Source organism: Meles meles, chromosome 12, assembly GCF_922984935.1.
Source record: "Meles meles chromosome 12, mMelMel3.1 paternal haplotype, whole genome shotgun sequence".
Lineage (NCBI taxonomy): Eukaryota > Metazoa > Chordata > Mammalia > Carnivora > Mustelidae > Meles > Meles meles.
The window spans coordinates 20,470,532-20,494,053 of NC_060077.1; the positions used below are offsets into that span (position 1 = coordinate 20,470,532).

At 60.3% G+C, this 23,522-nt stretch overlaps 1 protein-coding gene across 4 annotated transcripts in view; it reads right to left on the reverse strand.

Annotated features, from left to right (window-relative positions):
- The window catches only part of GALNT9 (polypeptide N-acetylgalactosaminyltransferase 9), a 72,025-nt gene extending 49,178 nt beyond the window's left edge, over positions 1–22,847 (reverse strand). Inside the window, exons 1-3 of one of the 4 annotated variants that reach the window (XM_046025833.1) lie at positions 22,470–22,558; positions 7,841–10,147; positions 170–350 (exon numbers count right to left, since the gene is read on the reverse strand). In XM_046025833.1, coding sequence (XP_045881789.1) covers positions 170–350; positions 7,841–7,925 — 266 coding nt within the window. In that variant the 5' untranslated portion in view covers positions 7,926–10,147; positions 22,470–22,558. Of the gene's footprint in view, positions 1–169; positions 351–542; positions 719–7,840; positions 10,148–22,469 lie in introns of those variants that run through there. The other 3 variants (XM_046025832.1, XM_046025835.1, XM_046025838.1) reach the window with 3 other exon arrangements.
- Between the last annotated feature and the right edge of the window lie 675 nt (positions 22,848–23,522).

Below are 23,522 nucleotides of genomic sequence, written 5' to 3' on the forward strand. Positions count from 1 at the left end.
CCCGAGACCCACCGACAGCGAGACCCCAGATTACAGAGCGTGGCTAGGGTGGACACGCTGCGCCCGGGGTACCTGCCTGCGCGTCTGTGCACATCCGTGTCCATGCTCTGAGAGCCGACAGTGCATGGGGGCTGGGCCGGGGGTGCCTGGGAGGCGGCCACATACTCACTTTTTGGGCCTGTAGTCTGGGATGGTCCTGTCCAGGGAGATGCGGTCGCTGAGCTGCGCGTTGTACCCGTACTCCTCATACTTGCTCTCTGTCTCCTGGCTGTCCTCATGCAGCGTGGCCGCCATGCCGCCCTGGCCCAGGCCCCCCGGCCCCTCCACCAGGCCAATGGGCTTGGCGAGGCCTGGCGGGAAATGGGAAAGGAGGGCGGTCAAGCAGGTCCCTGGACCCTCCTGCCCTCCCCAGCCCGTCCCCAGCCTTAGGCTGCAGCTTTTCTCCCAGGCCCAACTCCAGGAATTCAAGGAAAGTCTATTAATTGAAAAAAGATGTTTCAATAAAAATAAGTTAATTTTAAGAATGCAAAGCGGTTGCCCACCTGCTCCCGGACCCTTGACGCTGTTGGTCTTTCTGATGTCACTGTACTCATACAATGGGACTCGACCGGGTATGCCCACGGTCCTCTGGGAGCCCTAGAATGCCCGACAGAAGACTTGGCACCGTGGGGCCCTGCTTTGGAGGGCGGAGAGGGACGGAGCTGACCTGGGAGACCAGGCAGGAAAGGAGGCATGTGCGTACATGGGCTGCCTGGGAAAGTCAGGCCTGGGGCTTGTTGTTCTGGAACGTTCCCTGGAGGGGTCACATGTGACAGAGAGGAGCAGGGCCGGAGTGCCCACTGCGCGCGGGGACAGCACCCTGGCTCTCTCTGGGATGGGTGACTGGGACATGCTGGTTCTGGGAGTGAGGCCCCAGGGCACTGTCCTTCAACCGGCAGAAAGGCGGGATGGGGGTCCACCGGCCCGTCAGCCCCCCACGTGCAGGCTCCCTGGTGCATGGGCAGGGGGCTCCTCTCTGTGCCAACTGCCCCCTTAGGTTTGGGTTGTGACTGAAACAAGAAGGCCACGCCTGTACTGGGCCGAGGCTGCCCGACGAACCCCACTGACGGCTGGTGGAGCATGTGTCCCAGCCTGGGAGCCGCACACACCTTCCCATTGGCCTGCGCTGGGGCCCCACTGAGTCTGGGAGTAGGAGGGGAGCCCCAGCACCTGGACCTCCATTTTCTGGAATATTCCATCTTGAACCAGCAAACCTGTGTTGGTGTTTATGTAGGACCGAAGGACACACATTGCATATAAAATCGAAAAATTGCTTGACACAGAAATCACTTCCTCTTATTTTAATATACCAAAAATATATATATATATAATCATGCTACTTTTAAATGTCTGTGCTGCATTTTCTACTTTGGAAAGCCTGTAAATAGCCACCTCCCAAAGGCAGATGTGCCCCCAGACCTGAGGGAACAGCAGTGTCGATGATCATGGCCGGACACTCCCAGAGGGCTCTGGGGCCCAGGTGGGGGCCTGGGGGGTGGAGCCCAGGGGTGGGGGAACCCAGAGTGGGGCAGGACCTGTGGTGGAGGCCAGGGTGGGGGGGCCCTGGGGGTGGGTTCTGGTGGGGTTGGGGGCCTGAGGGTGGGGTCGGGAGGTGGGGATGGGGGCCGGGTGAGGTTAAGGGGTGGGGGCATGGGGAATGGGAGGAGCCCTAGGGCGTGGGCTCCAGGGGATGGGGCCTGGGGATGGGGCCTGAGGATGTGGACAGAGCAGGGACTGGGAGGCTGGGGCACTCCGGAACGGGGTGGGTCTGGGGTTGGGGCGGGGCTGGGCCAGGGCTTGTGGTGGAGCCTGAGGGTTGGGGCTCCCTCCCCTGAGTGAGGTGGTCAGACGGGGTGGGGGGGGGGTGGCTGGAGGAGAGGGAGGACCCAGCTTGAGCGGGGTCAGGCCCTGGAACTCATAGGGCTGCTTCTCGCCACTTTTTCACTTATAATAGTGAGACATACACATGTGAGAAACTCCAACGGTGCACAAAGCTACGAAAAGGAAGAGTTGGGGTGTCCTGGGCCAGCCCCAGTCTGCAAATGACTGTTCTGGCTGTCCACACATGTGGGGTGCTCTGCGGGCAGACCGCGTCCCTGTAGGGCTGCCCAGAGCCTGAGGTCCGGTTGCCCGCCCTCCTCCTCCCTCCACTCTGCCCCGCTGCGCCTTTGTCCTCCGTTAACCTGGGGGTGACTTTGTGACCTTAAAAGGAACACTTTCGGCTCTATTTCTGGAAGTGTCACATCAGACAGCGTCCGTCCACGTCCTCGTGGGCTAAAGGAAACATTAGCATTTCCCCCGGGCCTTCCCCTCGACGGGTGTCTCTGTCATTTATAGATTTTTTTCAGCTACAGAGCCGTCGGAACCTCCAGGGGTAAGCAAGAGGTCTGTCGTACGTCACCGCGCCTAGTTAGCAACACTTAAAATTTTGTCACGAAGGTAGATGGCACGGTAAGTGTTCTTACAATAATAAAAATTTTAAAAATAAGCTGTTGAATTACCCCCAGAGGGACAGAAATAGCTACGCCGTGCCTTCCACATTGTCAGCCGCTGGCAAAGTCACTTAGAACAGCTAATTTTGCTGCACAACAGAGACCCAGCTCCCCATGGCTGGAGGTTGCTTCCACGATGAGGAGCGAACCCACCTCCACCACCCCGTGCCCGCTGCAGGGCGGGCCTCGGGTGAGCAAGCCACGGAGGCCACGCGGCCCGGCCTGACCACGCACATGCCCCTTGGTGGAATGTCCAGGTAGCCTCGTTTGCTCTCTAGACACTACTCATTCCCCCAACTTATGTGCATTTTTGTTGGCGTTAGGCTTGGATCTTGACTTTCGGTGCACTTTTCTGGGCGGAGAGGTAAGGATAATTAGTAACAATATTCACATAGCTCAGGCTTTGGACACATGGCCGTGGCCAGCAGCCACGCACCACCACGCCTTGGGCCCCAGACAAGAGCCGTGTGCTCAGAGGAGGCCAGCCGAGTCCAAGGGGAAGGGAGGCGGGAAGCCCGTGACACAGGGCAGCCCACGACGCGAGTGCCCCAGAAAACCTGTGAAGTTTGCACATGGGTGTTTCCTTGCTTTTGATGCTTTTACAGAAAGTGAAAGATGGATGTCCCCATCATGAGGGAGCCCCCAAACACGGACATGGAGGGAGGCACAGATGGCAAGGCCCTGGGAGCCCCAAATGTTCCCAGGCCCCCTGGGGTTAGGGACCCTCATAGCCAGAGGCTGAGGGCTGGACTGGCATTCGGTCTGGTTGGAGGCTCACAGCTCGTCCTGAGTGCCCGGGGTGGGTAGGGGGCTACTGGGGCTCCTCATCGGCTCTGAGAGACGTCCCAGACTCTCCTCGGTGGGGATCGAGCTATAAAGCCCCAAGCATGGAACCCTCAGACACCGAGCTGTTGCTCCTGGGGACACACGGGGTCGGGTTCCCGCGAGGCCCTGTTCGCCACATTTCCATCGATCCGCCAAAATGCCACCTGGTGTTACATGTGTTTCTGTAAACGTCCCCTCCCTGAACACGTCCTGCGACCTCGTTAGCCAGCGGCGTGTGGCTCACGTGGGAACCAAGCGCTCATGGCGCCCGCGAGTTCTCAGCAAGGCACAGCGTCCGTGCTCACTGACACCCGCCTCGAAACAGCGAAACCCCAGCAAGGACATGACCGGGTGGGAAAGCGGCGTGGGCAGACCTTGAACGGAGGCTGGCTCAGGTGGGAGCGCTGAGGCCTGAACACGCCTCCCCTCGTCACCACGGGGCGGCCTCAGGCTTCCTGCCATTCCGAGAAGCTGTCCCCCAGGGCAGGGGGCACCCCTGGGTTGCCCCAGCTCTCTTACAACTCCCCTGATTAAAAACCCGTGGAGTCCCGCCCATCGGCGCTTCCCCGTGGGGCTCTGGGGACCTTCATCTTCCCTCCTTTCTGGGATGACCTTCGTGGGCACCTGTCTCTTTCACGAAGACTTCGTTCTGAAGAGGCAGGACTGCTTGACCCCTGGGTGATGAGGACAGACAGAACCACAAGAAACTTGTAAAGACTGAAGGTGGCCCGGCCGTTACTGGGGGTCCACAGCCCAAGCACCGCCAAGGCCCCTGGAGTCAACACAGACACCTACAGAACCGGCTTTTGTCCTCACGTCCCGAAGTCCTGGCTTCCCCAGCTGGGCCTGGTGCTGGGTGGGGGTGGGGCACAATGTCCCCTGTCCTGCTGCCGCCCTCCAGGGCTCATCTCTCATCCCATCTGTCAAGCCACTGGATGGGGGACAGGCAGGCTCTGCAGCCTGTGGGCTGAACGGTGGTGAGCTCTGGTCCTGGCCTTCAGGACCTGTGGAAATGGGGTCCCTGCAGAGGTCACCAGCTAAGACGGAGGCATCCTCAATTGGGGTGGGGTCCTTTTAGGAAGAGGGGATTTTGGACACAGACGCTGGCAAAGGGAAGATGGCCACATGACAACCCCCGACAGAGACTGGGGGGCCGAGGTCACCAGCCAGGGAATCCAACAGGCTGCCAGGAGCTCCAGGAGCTCGAGGAAGCCGGAGCCCCCTCCCCCGGGGCCCTGGCCTGCTGGAGCTTCCAGGCTGTGGAAGAATGAGTGTCTGTGGTTTCAGACATCCAGAGCTCCTGCTTTGTCCCGGCAGTCCTGGAGAACCCACGCTGACCTGCCGCCCCCAGACTGTGACAGCCGGACACACAGATGAGAGCTGTCCCTTGTGTGGGACGGCCCTCAGTCCCTCCGGGAGCGGCACAGGGACAGGCCAGATCACAAAGGCGCCGAGGCCTCCAGAATGGGAGGGAGAGAAGGCTTTTCTGGTTTGCAATGTTCCACTGCCTCCTGTGGGGGAATCAGAGCCCCAGACTCTTCATTTGCTGTGAATGAGAAGGAATTTTGAGAACAATGGGAAATCTACATGCGTCATCATCACGGCCTCTGGAATGTCCACCCAGCTGACTTCTCTGACAGTGAAGCAGAAACCACCCCTCCTTGTTACTCTGGGACTTGATGGGGGGGGGTCACAGGCTGGTCGTGACAGCTGGCGGTCATTACACTGGTCCCCGGGCCTGTGGGACCTACTCCGGGTGCTTTTATCTCCACATTTCACAGAAGGACACCCCCTGCTCAGGCTCACCCAGCCTCCTACCCATGCGCTTTCAACTTCAAATCACCTCAAAGAAGCATTTTAGAGGGAACCAGGAAAGGTCCCCAATTTTGCATTTTGACATCAAGGACGTTAATTACAACTGCCTGTCACTTTCAGCACCATTTCACGCTGCGCCGAGGCAGAGGCAGGAAGGACACCCCCTCATGGCAGAGCGTTTTAAGGGGTGTCCCTGGGCTAAAACCAAGACTTTCCAAGACAGACGACTCTGAATATTAGCAACTTGTTCACGTTTTTTTAAAAAAATAGCATGCAATTAACAGAGAGGGTCTCCCTCTGCCCGCTTGGGATGGCAGGCCACAGAAGGCTACAGGACAGCTCTCAAAGATACCCCATAATTGAGGCTTTGCAGACGGGATCACCGTATGGACCCTGAGATGCAGGGTGTCTGGGACCATCCAGGAGGGACCTACGCGCCATCAGGAGCCCTTAAGGCACAGAGTCTGTGGGAGGTTTGATGTACACGGTTGAGGGGACCGTGAGATCTGAAGACAGAGCCTGGACAGACGGGACGCCTGGGCCCCTGAAGCTGGAAGGGCAGGAAGGTCCAGCCCAGAGCGTCCAGAGAGCCCAGCCCTGCCCACACCGTGGTTCCAGCCCAGGGACACCCATTTTGGGCTTCGGAGCTCCAGGACGGTAAGAGAATAACTCTGGGCTGCTTTAAGCCCGTCGGCATGCGATGATGGGTCCCGGCAGCCCCGGCACAGGGCAGAGGACCCAGGCAGAGTGCAGGCCATCGGTGCGGCCTCCCACAGGCATGCCCAGGCCGGGAGCAGGCTTCTGGAGCAGTGTGTAACCACTGCACCACCTGCCTCGGCCCTGGGGCTCCTCACAGTGGCACAGCAACCTTGTGGGCAGCCTGCAGTCCCCCAACGGCTTCCCCAAACCTGGGTGCCAGCGGAGTCTGTGCTCCCAGAGGCGGAGGACCCCAGGCAGGTGCAGGGGTGGCTCACAGTGACCACATTCAGGGCCAGAAGGATAGATCCGGATTTGTCCGTGGACCCACGGAGCAGTCGCCCCAGCAGCTGTTTCTATGGATGGCCCGGACGTTTCAGAGAAGAGCGGCCGATGCGGAGAGACTGGGAGGGCCTTGGGGCTTAGAGCAAGTCTCCGGGCACTGCCCAATGAGAGAGATTTCAGGTGCAAGCCTGAGCTCCCAGCTCCAGTGGAAGGTTCCAGCCGCCCGACGTCACGCATGTGCTTGGGCACAGGGCCCTACCCTGGCACAGGTGGTCAGTTCCCTACCCCCAGGCTGTTTCTCAAGGCTGCCTGGAGGCTGAGAGGTTGTGCCCCTGGTTTAGACGGATGGGGAGGTGGCGGTTCGGATAGAGGCCCCAGAAGCTGGAACTTGTGGGGTGGCCTTCCTGGGAAGAGGGTGTTTGCTGGTGTAACTAGAGTAAGGACTTTGGGTGAGAGCATCTGGGATTCGGGTGGGTCGTAAATTCAAGGACATGTGTCCTGGTAACTTAGAGGGGCTCAGAGGGCCACACGCAGAGGAGAAGCCTCATGATGATGGAGACAGAGACGGAGTCCGGTGTTCACAAGCCAAAGATCGCCAAGGATTGCCAAGAGCCACTAGAAGCTGGAGGGACGCCTGGAACCAATTCTCCCTCCGAGCCTCAGGAAGGAATCAACCTGCCAGCACTGATTTCAGGCTTCCGGCCTCCAGACCCTGAGAGAACAAATCCCTGCTGTTTAATGCTACCCCGTTTGCGGTCATTTGTTATGGCAGCCAAGAGAACACTTGTGGGGCAGGGGGAGGGGACGGAGAAGAGGGGGAGTGGGGAGGGGCAGAAGGGGAGGTTGGGGGGAGGGGAAGAGAGGGAAGAGGAGGGGGGGGAGGGGTGAGAAGGGGCAGAAGGGAAGGATACAGGCGGGTGAATGGGAGAGGCAGAGGGGGAGAGTGTGAAAGGGGAAGGGGAGGGAAGGGAGGGAAGAGGAGAGGAGAGGGGATGGGGGAGGGGTGGGGGTGGGGGGGGGGCCGGGGCAGGGATGGGGGTGGGGAGCAGAGGGAAGTTCTAAGGAAAGGGACAGGACAGACACTCCACAGGCTCGCCAGCATCTATCCTCTCCGTCCCTTTCGTTGGTAGAAGCACAGTTCATTTGGGGTGGAAATGAGTTCAGCTGAAAGGCTCGCATCCTGGGTCAACCTTGCAGCCAGGGGTGGCATGGCACCAAGATCTGATCGATAAGACTTAAGTGGAGTTTGCTGGGTGGGATTTCTGGGAAACGTGTCTAAAAGGCACAGTCTCAGCTGGTGTATGTGGGTTTTTGCCTCTTACCTGCAGTCCCTCCCCCTTTCTCCTGCCTGGAACTAGGACTCCGTGCCCAGGGCTGGAAAGCCACCCTAAGACCACGAGGGCCACTCACTCTGAAGGGAGAGGCTGGAGCCAAACGGGGCTGGGCCCTTGCGCACGTCGCTGAGGGAAACAGACCCCACAGCCGTCAGGCCGTGCGCTGGGGCTGCGAGCAGACCCTGAATTCCCTCTCCCAGAGACGCAGGGGAGTGGGCCCTGCAGCAGGGGGAGGGGGGCGTTCCCTGAGGCGCCCCTCCCCCCCATCCTGGGGCCCCTTTCCAGCCGCCCTCCCCAGAGGAGTCACGTCACACCTGCGACCCACGCCTTCTAGATAGGGCGCCCAGCACATACCGGTGGCTGCGTGGCTGCGAGGGTTTTCAGCGCGGGAGGAAGCGTGGCTCTCGGGCTCCCAGCTTCCTTGAGTCACGGACTCCATCTGTCACAGTGACGTCAGCCAGTGTTCCAGGAGGAGACAGTCCCACTACAGACGCTGCCTCAAAGGCAGAGCAGACGGGCGAGGCCGGCGGGCGCGCCCTCGGCAGCCAGGTCCCCCCACCCTGCACCTCTGCAGCAGCAGGCCAGGCCAGCTGATGGACCACCGGCCTCCCCGGAGACCACCAGGAATCTCAGATTTCAATCAACACCACCACCAATTGCTAAAAAGCAAAAAACATCTCTGGCAAGTGGGAAGAAATGACAAGGACAGACGTGAGGAAAAATGGGAATCTGTGAGACGAGTGCTTTTTCAGAGGGGCGGGCATCGTCTCGAATACCGCGAACGTAGCATTCGCAGATGCCCCTGATGTGGGGCACACAGCCTTGGACGGGGCAGGAGGGCCCACTCACGGCCCCAGGAGCCCAGAAGGGCAGATGCAAAACTCCTGTCCACTGCGGGTCCAAGGACTGACCTTCCCTACGGCCACCACCCTGTCACACACTCCAGGGACCCTGCCCTGAGGCAGAGGACGGGCTGCCCACACTGACCACACCAGCGGTCTCCTGCACTTCAGGTCGCCCGGCAGGTGGGACTCCGAGGCCCGTGGAGGACAGACTGCTGGTCACCTGCCAGGGCCCCAGACCGTGCCCTCCTGCACCCTCCACCTCAGCGGCTGCCTTCCCCAGGAGGGTGGGGCAGAAGGAGCAGGGAGCAGAGCACCCGCCAGCTCCAGCTCCTCTCTTGCTCTGTGCTATAAAAATGTAGGACAATCCAACACGCCTGCTATTAATTTTGACGATTGCAAAGTCAAAGCAACGGGCCCCGCGTGGCTTTGCGGGCGCCGGCTCCGCCGCAGGTTCTGCGAACCCGCTCTCCCCACGCGCTGCGGCAAATTCCATCTCCCGGGAGTGTGTTAAGGACCTCTGGGGACCCAAACTAGCGTTGAGCTGTCAAGAGCCAAAGACGGACCGGCCTTCTGGAACCGTGGAGCCATGAATATCTTGCAGGACGTGGCAAAGCCTGTGAGATACATTGTCACGGAGACCCGCTGGGCGCTGGATAAATCTTCATTTGTAATGGCAATATTTATGGGGCCAAAGCAGGCGAAATAAGGAGGGGCCGCAAATATCTGGCAAAATGGGTTTCCTGGCTGCCTCCCTGTAAGCATGCCCTGTGGCCTGATCCAACTGGCTCCAGTTTGGGTCTCCTGATTTCTGGGGAGCGGGCACAGGGACAGTTGGGTGTCCTGTCCCTCAGTGGCCACCTAGCTCCCAGTACGGCTGCACAGTCAGGTCCCCGGCCTCTGACGATAGATGTGCTCTGGCTGCACTGGGCTGGGTTCTCTGCTCAGATCCCGACTGCCGAACATCCCGGGAAATGCAGGGGATACAGAGGACAGGAGGAGATCGAGGGCCCGTGCTCTGGGGACAGATGTGGGGATGTAGGGCCGAACCCCAGGGAGCTGAGGGTCTGGCTGGCTCTGGCCAGGAGCCCCTTCAGATGGGGACAGAGGATCCAGCCCCTGCTTCAGCTGGCCTCCCGACCCCGGGGGCAGGACTGCTTGCCTCGCTGGCTGCCCCAGCCCCAGGATCCGGTTCGCAGCAGGTGCTCACTGAGCAGGCACAGGGAGAGAATGCAGGCGTGTGAGTGAGTGACTGGAGGGCGGGCAGCTGCAGGCTCCCAGTTTGAAGGACACAGAGCCAGTGTGGGTGCTGCTCCCAGGGTCCCATCCAGGGGAACGGTGGGCAAGCACAAAGTGTCCCCGTCTCACCCCGCCCAGGCTACCGTAGGAAACACGCACGCGGGGTGCTTGCACGCCCGTATTTCTCCCAGCTCTGAAGGCTGCGAGTCCACAGCAAGGCACCGGGGCGCCTCCCGGTCAGAGCCTGTTTCTGGGACTGCTCCCTGGCTGGAAGTTCTTGCCATGTCCCCTAGAGTCTGTCTTTGGTGTGTGCGTTCAGAGCAACAAACGGACATCCCTCTCTTCCTCTTCCTGCGAGGTCACTGACGCTCCCAGGGCGCATCGGAGCCCGTCCGCCTCTCAGAGACCCGCCTCCTCCATGCGGTCCCACCGCGCGGAGGGCTCCCATGGCGGAGTCTGGGGGCGCACGCCTCCGTCGCTGGAGTCCACCTCTGTCCCCCGGAACTCATGCTTCTCTCAGGCCAAGTGCTGCACTCCTCACTCCCCGAGATGTCAGTCATCCCGGCACCAGCTCTGCAGCCTGAAATCGAAGCCAGAGTCCGCATGGGCACGCATGCCTCTGCAGACCCAAGCCCACCGGGCCGCAGATGCCCCTCATGGCTGCCAGGCAGGCGTCTGGGCTGGCTCTGCCCGGTGACCCCACCTTCACCCAGGTCCTGACTGTGCTTAAAATACTTAACCTTTGTGAGCGTCGGCTTCCCCATCTGAGTTAAGGTGACAGCGGCTCCCTCATGGGACCCACACACCCCCAGGGGTGCCCCTCTACTCTTCAGAGCCCCCATCCAGGCACAGGGCCTTCCGTGGTAGGCAGTCCTGGGCCAGAAGAGCTGTCTGGAGGTGGGGACAGAGCAAAGAATACCCGGTCTAAGCCAGCCCCCACTGAGTGCCCCCTGACCCCAAAGGCCCCACATCAGGGACAGAGGCCGGAGCTGGGTGTCTGCCCTCCCAATGACTGGCAGGACCCTCAGGAGAGGGGAGATGGGGAAGGTCTAGAGTCTGGCCCCATGATTTCTGCAGGACTCAAACACCTAGCCGTCTCTTCTCATCTGACCTTCTGCAGCTCTGGGAAGGAGAACATTCCCCACAACTCTGTTTTCAGGGGTAGCTGAAGCCCTGGGTGGTGCCTACAGTTCCATGTCTCTGCCCCCACCGGGAAACAGTCTTCTGCCAGGGTCACACTGGACATGAGGCTATCAGACCCACACTTGCGCCTCACAGGCTCTTTGCACTTTGCTCTTTGACTTGTCTTCCTGGCCTTCTGTCTTCCTCCTGGACAATTATCCTCCGCCATTCAGGATACTCGTTTCCCTTTCTCAATGCTTGACTTTTCTCACTGTGCAGGATCTCTTCCCAAAGCCATCCACCCTCTCCCTCATCCGTCCACCCACTCATCCACCCACCCAACCATCCACTCACCTACCCATCCACCCTCTCACTCATCCATCCATCCATCCATCCATCCATCCATCCATCCATCCACACACTCATCTATCCATCCACACAGTCATCCAGTCACCTACACAGTCATCCAGCCACCCACCGATCATTCATCCTTTCATCTACCCATCCACCCACTCATCCAACCATCCAACCATCATCCATCCACCCACCCATCCACCCACCCATCCATCCACTCACCGATTCATCCATCCATCCACCTATCTATGCCACCCATCCATCCATCTACCCATCCATTCAATTATCCATCTACCTACCCACCCGCTCATCCAATCATCATCCATGAACCCATCCATCCACCTTACCCATCCATCCATCCACCCACTCAACCATCCATCCACTCATCCAACCATCATCCATCCACTCATCCCTCTACCTTCCATCTACCCACCCACTCATCCATTCATCCACCCACCCATCCATCCACATGTCCATCCAACTACCCATCTACCCACCCATCCACCCACTTATCCATCCAACCATCATCCATCCATTCATCCATCCATCTACCCACCCACTCACTCATCTATCCACCCACAAACTCATCCATCCACCCAGCCACCCATCCATCCACTCATCCAACCATAATCCACCACCCATCCCTCTACCTTCCATCTACCAACCCACTCATCCATTCATCCACCCACATGTCCATCCACACATCCATCCATCCAACTACCCATCTACCCACCCATCCACCCACTTATCCATCCATCCATCTATCCACCCATCCATTCACCCACCCATCCACTCATCCACCACTCAAACATCTTTTCACCCGTCCAGTGAACAAATATGTATTAAGAACCGGTCAGGTGGCAGGCACCATGCTATCCATCTGTCAAACACCACCCAGTTTCAGCTATTTTTCTTCCTTTGTCTTTGCTCACATTTCTGAGGACCAACTATGTGTCAGGCACTTGGCTAAACATTTTGTATGCATTATCTTTTTTAAAAAATTATTTATTTGAGAGTGAGAGAGGGCACAAGCAGGGGGGAGCGGTGAAGGAGAGGGCAGAGCAGACTCCCTGCTGAGCTGGCAGGTCTCAATCCTAGGACCCCCGAGATCATGACCTGAGCTGAAGGCAGTCGCTTTACTGACCTGAGTCACCCAGGGGACCCATTCATATGCATTCTCTCATCTAATCTCAAGATCTAAATGTGGGAGGATAATCATTCTTCCCATTTCACTGACATGGAAACCAAGGCAAAGGGAGAAAGTGACCTGCTCAAGGCCACCTAACTGGGTTTTGACCCAGATCCACCTCCTCCTTGTACAGCTCAAATACTTACCCTTCCATAAAGCCCCCCTGACCACTCCATCAATGTCCCCCACTCTCCCTCCTGTGTGCCTCTGAATTTCTGCACTACTGGTAACTCACTACCTTCCACCTGACTGTAAACTCTCAGAGGAAGGCCCCGTATCTGAGCCAGCTTTCTGTGAAAGAAGTGAGAGCAGGATGAAGCCCCTCCCTGACCCCCCCCCCAGCTGACCGGGGAAGCCAGGGCGCCATGCACGGTGGGCTGCATCAGGAGAGGAACTCCCGGGTTGGTCACTGGGGTTGGCTGGGAAGATGGGTGCCCTGGAGGTGGGCAGGCTGAGCCGTGGCAGCGTCAGCCTCTCATCGTACTGAGTGGGGCCCACAAGCTGGGCGGCACTCCAAGGGCTTACCCCTGGCTCTTTTCTGCAGACATGACTGTGACCCCCTCGTGTGGGAAGAAGCTGAAAGCAAGGAAGCACCTGACCCAGGCAGTGAGGGGCGGCGTGGCCGCAGTCCACGTTTTAACCACAACAGCCTCCTCCTACCAATTAAGATAAGCGTGTTTGCTTCTGTGTCCACCGCTGAGTGCTCAAGCACGCAGAATATTAACAGGCATTTTCCACAATCTGCTCGAAATGGTGTGAAAATAGTCCCTGCATAAGCCAGGCCGTTTCTCTGAAATGAAGTCAAGGCTTGCTGGTTTCAGACCTGGGCTGCACGCAGAGTCAATCTGACCGAACCATTCTGTTAAAAAATAAAAATAGTCCTTTTTCCTGCTGCAAGAGGCAGGAGCTGTAATACACGGCACCGATCTAAGCTCACGTCTGCACCCATCCCCCGGGAGGCGCACAGGGCAGGACTCCTAGAGCCAGACATGTCTGACTCAAATCCCACCTCGGCCAGCACCTGACCTGCCCGGGCCCAGGTGATGGGGAGATCACCTCCCCACCAGGTGGCTTTGGGGGCGGCGTGGTCGGGGCCCCAGGCACTCTGCAGCTGCTGTTAACACCAGGTGTGTGGGAGAGTCCAACCAGACCCCATCCTGGGGTCTCCCTCAGCAACGTGGAGGCTGGGAGGGGCCAGGTGTGGGGAGGGGAGCAACCTTCCCCTGAGAAGGTTCCCTGGGAGCCCCACCCCCGCCTGGGAGCCTGCTGCCTCATTCCCCAGCCTCCCACCTGTGCCCCCAGCAGACACCTGGATGGAACCGCCTGGATGGGGGTAGAGGCCGGAGATCAGACTCCTCCCCAGATGTGGTGGGGGGCAAGGCAGCCGAGCAGCACCCGCTCCCTGCTCCCTGTGGGCCTCCTCCCAGTCTTCCTCCCACCCCCAATCCCCCTCCCCCCCACCCTTACCACCCATCTCCATCTTGCAGACCGGGCCATCCCTCAGCCTCCCAGTGTCCCCATGGCCCAACGTGCACTTGTCACGCCGCTGTTCTGAGAGGAATTGCTCAGACTGAACGCAACCTAACACACACGTGCTTTTCAAACATCCATTTACGGCTGCGGCACAACCTTAGAAGGAGGAGGGAGGGGTGATGTGGACCTCCACCCCCAGCCGATGACCTGGCTTCTTGCCTCCCTGAGAAAACAGCAGAAACAGAAGAGAACCCCAGAGTTCCCGCCTTGTCTGCCGCCCCAGAACTGGCCCCGAGAGCTGAGGTCTCACCACCATCGCGCTCTTGGGACGAGCTCCTTCCCTGCACCCTGGTGCCCCTCCTGCCTGAGAAATGTCACCCACCCGTCACTTCAGGCTGACCTGTGTCGCCCCTGTTCAAGGCAAGCGGGAGTCCCCCGGGGATACTGGACAGTATGGGGAGGGGTGACCCTGGCATCACAGGTGGAGGCCAGGGGTGCCATTGGGCACCCTGCTCCATGCACACGGCGGCCGAGCTGGGAGACGACATGGGCGGAGAACCATCTACCCGCGCCTCCTCCCCATAGAGCAGCACATTTGCAGGGTCTAACCCCTCCCCGCCCGCCCCTTCCACTCAACAGACCATCGGGTCACCTGCACCCTTCGAGAGGGCGGCAGGACTGTGCGAGGACTGGCCTCACAGAGGGAGAGACCAGGACCGTGTGCACAGGGAGGAAAGGCCATCTGTAAGCCAGAAAGAGCATTCCCTCTGAAAATGGGTCCTGCCAGCACCTTGACCCTGGACTACCAGGCTCTAGAGCCATGAGACAATGACCTGTTGTGCACACCACCTGGTCCGGGATGGCAGCCTGAGCGACAGCCACAGCTCCCTGATGGGTCTCCAGCACAGACTCCCCCAACCAGCTTTCTAGCCCTCTTGCCAATGCACTGAGCCCACGCTGCCCCAGGACCTTGACACCTGCTGGGCCTGGAGCATTTCCCACCACCCATGCATGCCCTGCCTACGCTTTAGTTTTCGTTTACAAGCCGGTCTCTCTCCAAGGCCTCGTCGGGCACCGAGCGAAGATGCCGGTGTCTTTTGGGACGCTGTCCTTCCCCACCTTATTTTGCTCCTTAGCGTTTCTCCGGATGGTGGATGGTGCGTCTCCTGTGGTCGGCCCAGAGACAGCCTCCAGCTCCAGAGCCTGGGGACAGCTCAGCCACGTGGTAAAGAGAATAGGCTGCTGGTCAGCTGACCCTGGGCTGGGGAGGTGGCCCCGGCTTATCGGGGGTGGTGGTGCTGAGGCAGTCGTGGAGCCTTCAATGTGGAAGAGGGAGGCCGAGGAGGGTGAGGCAAGGAGGCCTGGGGCCTGGACGCTGGGACTCCTCCCCCCCACCACGCCTCCACAAGGAGCCAGCCCCGGAGACACCCTGATTTTGGCGCAGGGAGAACCGCGGTGGATGGCAACTTCCGGAACCGAGAGAATTCGTATGCGCCGTGTTGAGCCACTACATCAGTGCTCACTGGTTACAGCAAGAAGAGAGGAAATCTGCCTGTGTTTCTGCCTCCTCACCGGACGCGAGAACTGCAAGGGGTGTCCACATGGCACGTCGCCATTCAGTGTTGCTGCCTCTGGTTCGGCCTGGAACACACTGGAGGGATCAGCACAGAGATCGCCCAGGGGACCTCAGCAGGAGCCGCAGTGAAGGCCTCCATGAGGCTGGGGCCCCCGGGGGTCCTGGCACCCCTGCCTCAGGGGACCTGAGGATACGTGCATGACTGACCCTTTCGTACATCTTGGGCGAAAACCGTATGATCTTCCCAGGAACACTCTAAAGATGTAATTGAGTTTAACACTGTGAAAGACATTTGCGTTTATACGACACACAGTTGGGTTTCGGCTCATGCTGCCTGGGTGCTGGGCCCGGGCTGGGTGCTGTAGACATGTGGCACCCCCATCCGCTGACCTCCGAACGCCCAGGATCCTGCTGTGTGTGACCGGCACCCCTCTGGAGCCGGTCAGGTCAACACTGTCCACTCGTGCGTTGCTCTCGGGCCAACACCAGGGTGGGGGTCGCTGGGCAGCGTCCCCACTGCCACCCCAGGGCCCTCGCAGGGCTGCGGAGGACGTGGCCTGCGTTCGTCCACGGCATGGAAGAGGCCCTCACTGCCTGAAGGACGGTGCCGCTCAGCAACTCTCCAGCCCCCAACTCCTGGACCGCCATCCCGCAGAAACATGTCTGCGAATGCCCCATCTTCTCGGGAGCAGCAGGACACAGCAGACATCGAAGATCACGGCAGTTTGGGGAGGCTGGCCTTGACATGTCTGCCCTCTTCTGATACACCTGGCAGGTCACAAACTGGTCGTGACCACAGCCCCTCCGAACATCCCCGGCATCATTGCCAGGCAAGGCAGACCTGGCCTTGGATGGCCAAGGCTTTGCCCCCACACTCGACCCCTGTGCTCGGCACCCCCATGTCTCCGCCTTCTGCCACACGCTCCCACCCCTGTGTCCCACCTTCCACCACACAGCCCCCTGTGTCCCTGCCTTCCACAGCGTGCTGCCCTGCGTCCCCCACAAACCCCTCCACCCCATGTCCCTGCCTTCTACCATGTGCATCCCCCACCCCGTGTCCTCCGTTCTCAGCATCCCCCGTGTCCCCCAGCTCCCCATGTCCCCACCCTCCATGTGCCCCTGTGTCCCCCACATCACCCCTGCACCCCCATGTCCCCATTTTCTACCACACGCCTCCCCATTCCCCGCCTTCTACCATGTGCCCCCTGTCCTACTTCTACCATTGCCCCCACTGTGTCCCTGCCTTCCCCCTTGCATCCCCCACCCCTCACCCAGTTGGGCCCCACAGCCAGGCCCCACTTCTAACCAGGATCTCACAGGTGCAGCCCCGCGAGGACCCATCGTTGGCCTGACGCCTCGCACACTGCGCTGTTTCCCTGGCACAGTGCCGGGCCCTGGGACAGCATTTTAAGGAAGGAAAGCACTTCGCTTATTCACTGAGGAATAACACGCCAACTGCTGAGACCTCTGGGAGCCCACACCCACGTGGCAGGAGTGAGTCAGAACTGACCTGACCCGGGGGACCAGGCAGGTGGGCCTGGGAGGCAGGGCTGCTGGGAGCCTACTGGCCCCTTTGGCGGGGAAGAGAACCGTGGTCCGAAGATGTGGATCCCAGCCTAGGATGCCCCCACGGGACACTGGATAGGGAAACATCTAACGTAGACATGTGGCATCTAAGAACTTATTTTCATCGTGTTTCAGGCAATGAAGGATAAACCGTCCTTTCAGAAAGTAGGGCCTTTGAAATATGCAGATTGCGGAGCTGAATTGTAAATGCAATCACTTAGTCCGCTCCTCCAAGCCCGGGGGTCTCCGCCGGCATGAATTATTCCTAGAAGTGTGGCTGCAGATTTGCAGGCACACGTCTCCGCACAGAACCAGGGCTGGGGGTCCGCCTCCCACCCTGAGAGCCAGGAGAGGTGTTTATCATGGGCTGGAGCGTCCTGCCGCCTGCTGCTCCCAAACACAAGGGGCCCGGTCCACCAGAGCAGAGCCCTGTGCCCAGGAAGTGGCCTCGGCCACCCTGCCTCATCCGTGGCTGGACGGGGCCAGCAGGTCGAGAAGCAGAGGCAAAGAGGAGGGAAAAGCAAAACCAACTGTTCTCCACCTTCTTGGAGTGAGGGAGGCTGTCCCTGTGCTGTGCCCGGGGCAGCTGGAGGGGGACAGAAAGGGCAGGTCCCACCAAACGGCAGGCAGCCCTGCCCTGGCACGGGCAGGAGACCTGGCTGCAGGCGAATGCCCTAGTTTCTCACTCACAGTAGTAACTCAACAGCAGCAGAGCAGGGGGGACGCGAGGAACACCAGGGACGCAGACCTGGGGCCAAAGGGCCTGCCGAGTTCCCGCCACCACCGCAGTGAAGCCAGACCTGCCAGGACCCCCCAGGCCTCGCAGACACACTGCGCCGTCTCTCCAGCCGAGGCCAGCCGAGGCCAATGTGCAGGACAGTGTGACTCGCGAAGGTGAGGACCAGTGAGCTCAAGCTCCAGAGGCCCCAAACCCAGTGGGAAACCGTTGGAGGGACTGAAACGCAGCGAACGGGAAAGCTTTCCGGCAGAATGCACACTCCCCAACACGGGGAGTATCTTGGAGCATTTCCCATGTGGACCTGCTTCTGTGCACAGAAAAGCCCAGAACCTCCCTCCAGAAACCAGCACCTTCTCCACACGCAGGGCTCCCAGGCGACAGTGTGTGGGCAGGCACCTGGCGGGGGCGAGGGGGTCTGGCCGGGATACCTAGACCCTGGCGGCCCCAGGAACTCTTGGGTGTTCTCAGACCCCCGTGACCCTCCTCTGCAGGCTCTCAGGGCCCGATTTACTCATCATTAGAGGATGCAAACAGAACGCACCGGGGGCGTGAGAGCCCCTCATGGTCCTCATGCAGCTTCTGTTCCCTCAGTCAGGGCTGCGGCCGGCCGAGAACTCCACCCACGACGCACGGTTCACCGCAACATGGACGGTCTCCGGACAGGCTCCCTACCTCCGCTTCCCAGCCCTGAGGTGGCCAGTCGGTGAGACGCACAGCACAGCGGGAGATGCAGGACACCTACGTGGCTCGTCTGCGGCCAGACGCTCAAGGCAAACGCTGGGTCAGAGTCTGCCGTCTCAGTCTGCCATCTCTGCCTCATCTCCGCAGCTCAGCGAGGGTTTCGTTATCAAAACTCAGCATTGGCCTCCCGGTCAGAAATCGGGGACCCTGCGGCCGTGGACACGTGCCCCTTAACACCCGACCATCCCTGTCCTCCAGGGACAGGTGGCTGCTCAGGACATGGTCTGCCATAGACCAGGTGTCCCAAGGCAGAGCCACAGCCCAGGCAGGGGCCACACGCCAGTCAGGATTTTTGGCAAAAGAAGGACACAGGGTTGAGTAACACTGACTCTCACCATGAGACGTATTCCCTTCTAAGGTCTGTCTTGATCGCCTGATCTCTGCAAGGATAGAGTCTGCATTTCCCACTAGTATCTCCCTACACGTCCCTTTCACCCAAGCGTGGCACTGGGCTCAGAGCTCCGGGGCAACAGCACGGCCCAGCTGGGCTGGACCCCAGCCCATGTCTTGTCTTCCGCACTCTGGTCACCTCCTGCTTGTGGGTGTGGGGCTGATTTGTAGCTTTTTAAATAAATTCACTAGCATAGCAGCGAATTGTTCAGAGAAAGATCTGCTCACTTGCTCATTCGGCAAATATTTATGGAGCCGCAAGAATATGCAGGGTCCGGCCCGGGACCCTGGGGTTAGAGCTGCGCACAGAGCAGACAAACCCTCAGATGAACTCGGGCATCGTGCACAAATAGGGTGAAGATGGCATCAGTCACACACGGGTTTCGGAACCTCGAGGGGAAGCGGAGTCAGAATCATCTCTTTCCCAGAGGAGGGCGAGTGGCTGGAGGTTGGGGCTGCCCACACCCTGGAGGCCTTAGACCCACTAGACCCTCTGTTGTTTTAACTTGACCGCTGAACAGCAGTAGAGGCGCAGATCATTTTTAACATAAGTGCTGCCCTCAGCTGCGGCCACTGCTGACTTATGGCAAGCCGCGCTCTCCCACGGGCTCTGGGCTTGGCTGTCTGCACACCAGACCCAGGCCTTGCCCTCCAGCTGCACAGGCTTGGGCAGGGCTGGGTCGAGGTAGCAGGGTGAACTCGAGTGCACTCTGAATCATAGAAAGGACCTCCGTCTACAGGGGCCAGCCACCCACGACGGACAGCTCACCCTCCACAGTCCACACCGGTCAGACCCGCAGCCCCTAAAGGTCAGAAGAACGCATCAGGAGGCACGAAAGGAGGAGAGTGGCCAAGTGGCGGGCACCTTCTCCCCCGCAGGGAGGAGGTCCCATCCTGGCTGGGCATGAGGCCTGTTAGCCTGTGACGCTTGCACCGTGTAACACTCACGACCACAGGGGCAGAGCCATGGGGCCACATGCTTTGCTTGGTGGCAGCTCACCTGCGAAAGAGAAGTGAGCGTGGGTTCTCCCCTGGCCTCCCCGCCCCCGGACGGCTGCACTCCTAAGGGCAGAGGGCTTGCTGGCCAGGCAGCAGAATGGGGACATGCCCTCCCCGTTCCCCTCATGGGGCTGGAGGCTCTCAAATCCACGATCACGAGACGCCCCGCGCCAGCCACACACACACGACCGTGGAAGCTGTACTTCATGTGCGACGTAACATATCCAGAAGGATGGGTTTTGGCTATAAACATTTTTTTTTCTTGCCTTGAGCACTGAATTTAGAAGCGAAGTCTCATGTACACACAGGATGTGGCTGCATCGCATTTGCTAAAAGATGACTTTCTCCCCAGTCCTGCGACTCTGGGTGTGCACACCCCAGTCGCCAGGTCTTTGTTGAGGGCATTCAGACATCACAGAGAAGAAAGGGCGTGGGGAGCGCCTCCTGCTTCCAGACACCCTCGCCTCCCCCAGCTCCCGTAAGCCAGGAGAGACGTTTCCAGGAAGCACTCAAGGCTGAGGAAACAGAAGTGATGTTCCCTTGGTTTGGATGTCTTCCCTCTTTTCCACACTCGGTGGAGACTCCCAGGGGTCATTTCTAAGTGGGACAGGCGGTCACGGGAAGCGTGGCTGGCCCGCAGTACCTGTCACACGGGAGCCGGCACGAGGCTGGAGGGCTAAGCCCTGCTTTCAAATGGCCCCTTGTGGGCAAATGTCCACTCATTCCTGCCCTGGCCCTCCTTAGGGACCAACTCCAGATGCAGGAAAGACTGGCTCTCGTTGTCTCCAAGAACAAATACCGAGTGACTCCTGGGGGGGGACATTGTGTTGGGTACATGGCCTAGAAGTGGGAAGCAGTACCCTCATTTGAGAGGAGCAGGAAGGAGGAGGAAGGGAGAGAGAAAGACAGAGACCAAGACACAGAAAGACAGGCACATACTAAGAGACAGACAGAGGGATGGGGCAGAGAGACAGGGACACACTTGGAGAGAGAGGTGGGTGAAGGAAGGAGAGAGGGGAGAGGCTGGGTGGGCAGGGGGTCTTCCGAAACCCTTGGTGACATCCTGCTACTGTCAGGAGTGTCCATCCGAGGTCCTGACCTGTGCCACGCAGAGCTGGCTCCCTCTCACCTTGAAGGACGAGGTGGGGAGCCGCTCACAGCGCTGAGCTGGGCGTCAGGATGTTACACAACCCAGTATGCTGCCAATGTTTTTATATAATCCTCCGGTTCTCCCCATAAAACAGACCATAACACCCTGGCAAATACACTTCAGTAAAGCTAGGTGCGATCAGCGGGCCGCGCGGCTTCCAGAGATCCGTCACCCCGCCACAGCAGCCAAGTGGCAGTCGGGCTAAACTTTTCTCCCCTCGTGGCTTTGGCTGCACAGGAGAGATCAGAAAAGCCACAGAGCTCACTCACGGAAGGGGAAGTCACGTCTGGAGGAGAACCAGGACCCAGGGGCTGGGGTGGGGGGCGGGAGGGAGCCCGGGGACTCAGAGGACGCTCTGCTCCCTCCCAGACAGGCAGTCGGCTGCGTGCAGACAGTGCCCTCCTCCGCTGTGTCCCCAAGCCCCTGGGTCTCTGGCTGCTGCTTCCTACCACAGGAAGCCTCAAGAAGACCCCCATACTGGCAGGAAGCACGCAGACCCCCCCACTGGTGCAGTCCAGCTCCCAAGCACCCCCGCCCAGAGCCTGTTACCCACGCTTCCGACGAGATTTGCTGGGGCTGCCGGTGCAGAAACCAGAATAGCACAGAACAGAAGGAAAAAGCCCACTAATGAGGTAAACACACGAACTTTTCTCCTTCCTCCTTATATCTCAGCACAGAGAGAGCCCAGGGAGTGGCAGGGACTTTATTCCGTCTGCTGCATCCCAAAGTGGAAAAATACCCATTCCTCCCAGCCTGACCCAGCCTGACCCTCAGCCACATTGATGTGGACTCTTGCAAGGGGCCCACACCTATGGGGAAGAAGTAAGGAGCCCATTCCCGGAGCTGGGCTTGCTGTGGGAGCTCCAAGGGCTGTGGGCTTCCATGCATCACAGCCCAGCATCCCTCTACGGTGTGAACACTGGCCAAGCCCCTGCTGGACTCTCTCTGTCCAGGAGTTACTAGCCCCTGGCCTCCTGCTTGCCCCACAGCAACACTTTCTGGAGGGAGCCCTGCATATCCCCAGGACAGGAGGTGGCACAGGCCCAGGGGTCCCAGGGAGGCACCTTTCCCCACCAGCATTCAAGACACCACATCAGCAACCTCTGAGGGCAGCACTGCCCTCCCTCCAGTCTCCACGTCCTCCAGCAGGGAGAGGAGTGGCTCCAGGCGAAGACCTCCTCTCCCACAGCTTCTAGGAAAGTGGTATGTGCCCCCTCACTCTTGGACCTGGGCACTGCCTGCTCTTAAAGCAAGTCCTAGACCCTCTTGAGAAGTTCTTTCAAGTTCTCTCAAGGAATAAGTTGGAGACATTGCATGTGTGGTTGGGGGGTTGGTTCTCAAGAATCCACTGGGGGAGTGAATGAATGAGTGGCCATCCAGGCCAATGCTCTGCTGAAGGGACCCCTTCTCTTCCTCATCTGCCTCCTACCTAGTCTCCACCCAAAGTAACACAGAAGGAGTTTGATCCCAGCCCCTGCTGGCCATCAGGCCCTGGGGTCAGCAAGGGTTTCAGCGGCTGGAACACACAGCCGCGTCTCCCGCGCTGTGTGCCAGTTCCCCTGTCCAGCCCCTTTGTTCCCAGCGGGACACCGCCTCGGCTCACCATTCAGCTGGTTGTAGACCACCTCCTCCAGGTGGTCCAGGCGCTGCAGGATGGCTTCGCGGTCCACCAGCGCGCCCACCTTGGCGTGCCGGCTCCGCACCCGGCGGTCAGCGCTGCGCACGATCTGCACCAGCCCCTCCGAGCGGTCCTGCAGGCGGCAGTACACGGAGAAGAGGATGATGCCCACGAACACCACGATGTTGACCGTCAGCAAAGTTTTGATCTTCCTGGCCACCGCCATGAACGCGGCTGGAAGCGGGGGGCTGCCTCACCCGCGGGGCATCCCCGTGGGCCCAGCGGCCGCAGGAGCCTCCGCCCGGCCCGCCGCTTCGGGGACCATGAGCCAGCCCGGCTGACCGCGGGGCGGCGGGGGCTGCGGGTGGGGTGGGGGAAGGGCACGGGCGGGGGGGGGGGCTGGGGGCTGCGGGCACCGGGCTGCGGCAGGGGGGCTGCGGGCGGGGCCGCGGGGCAGTAGCCTGGGGGGCTTGGGGCCGCGGTCTGCGTGCAGGGGCCGGGGTCTGCGGGCTGGCTGCGCGCTCCGCCCGCGCCCGGGAGCTGTCCCTTCAGCACCACCCGCGCCCGCTCAGCGCTCCCGGCCGCCGCCGCCCGGGGTCCCCACGCGCAGGGGCTGCCCGGGGCCGCGCGCAGGGGGCAACCGGCATCCTCCGCAGAGGGGCGCGGCCCCGTCCCGGGGGGCGGCGGGCGGGCCTGCGGGTGGGAGGGGAGAGGGAGGCGCGGACCGGGCGGGCGCTCCGGCTGCCGTGTGGCTCCTGCCCGCCCCGCAGCCACGGCGCCGGTGCGGAGTGACGCGGCCGCCCAGCTCATCAGCATGCACGCGGGGCCTCCGCGCCCGCCCCCCGCCAGGACGGCCCTTGTCGGGACCGCCCCTGCCCCCTCTTGCCGGGCGCAGGGTCCCGGACGAGCTCCGGCTAGCGCGAGCCCGGCCCGCGGGTGGGAGGGGAGGGGCGGGGCGGGGCCACACGCTCTGGAGACCCGGACCAAGGGCATTAGGGCGGAAGCCGTGGGGGTGGGGGATGCTGCACGGACCTTCCT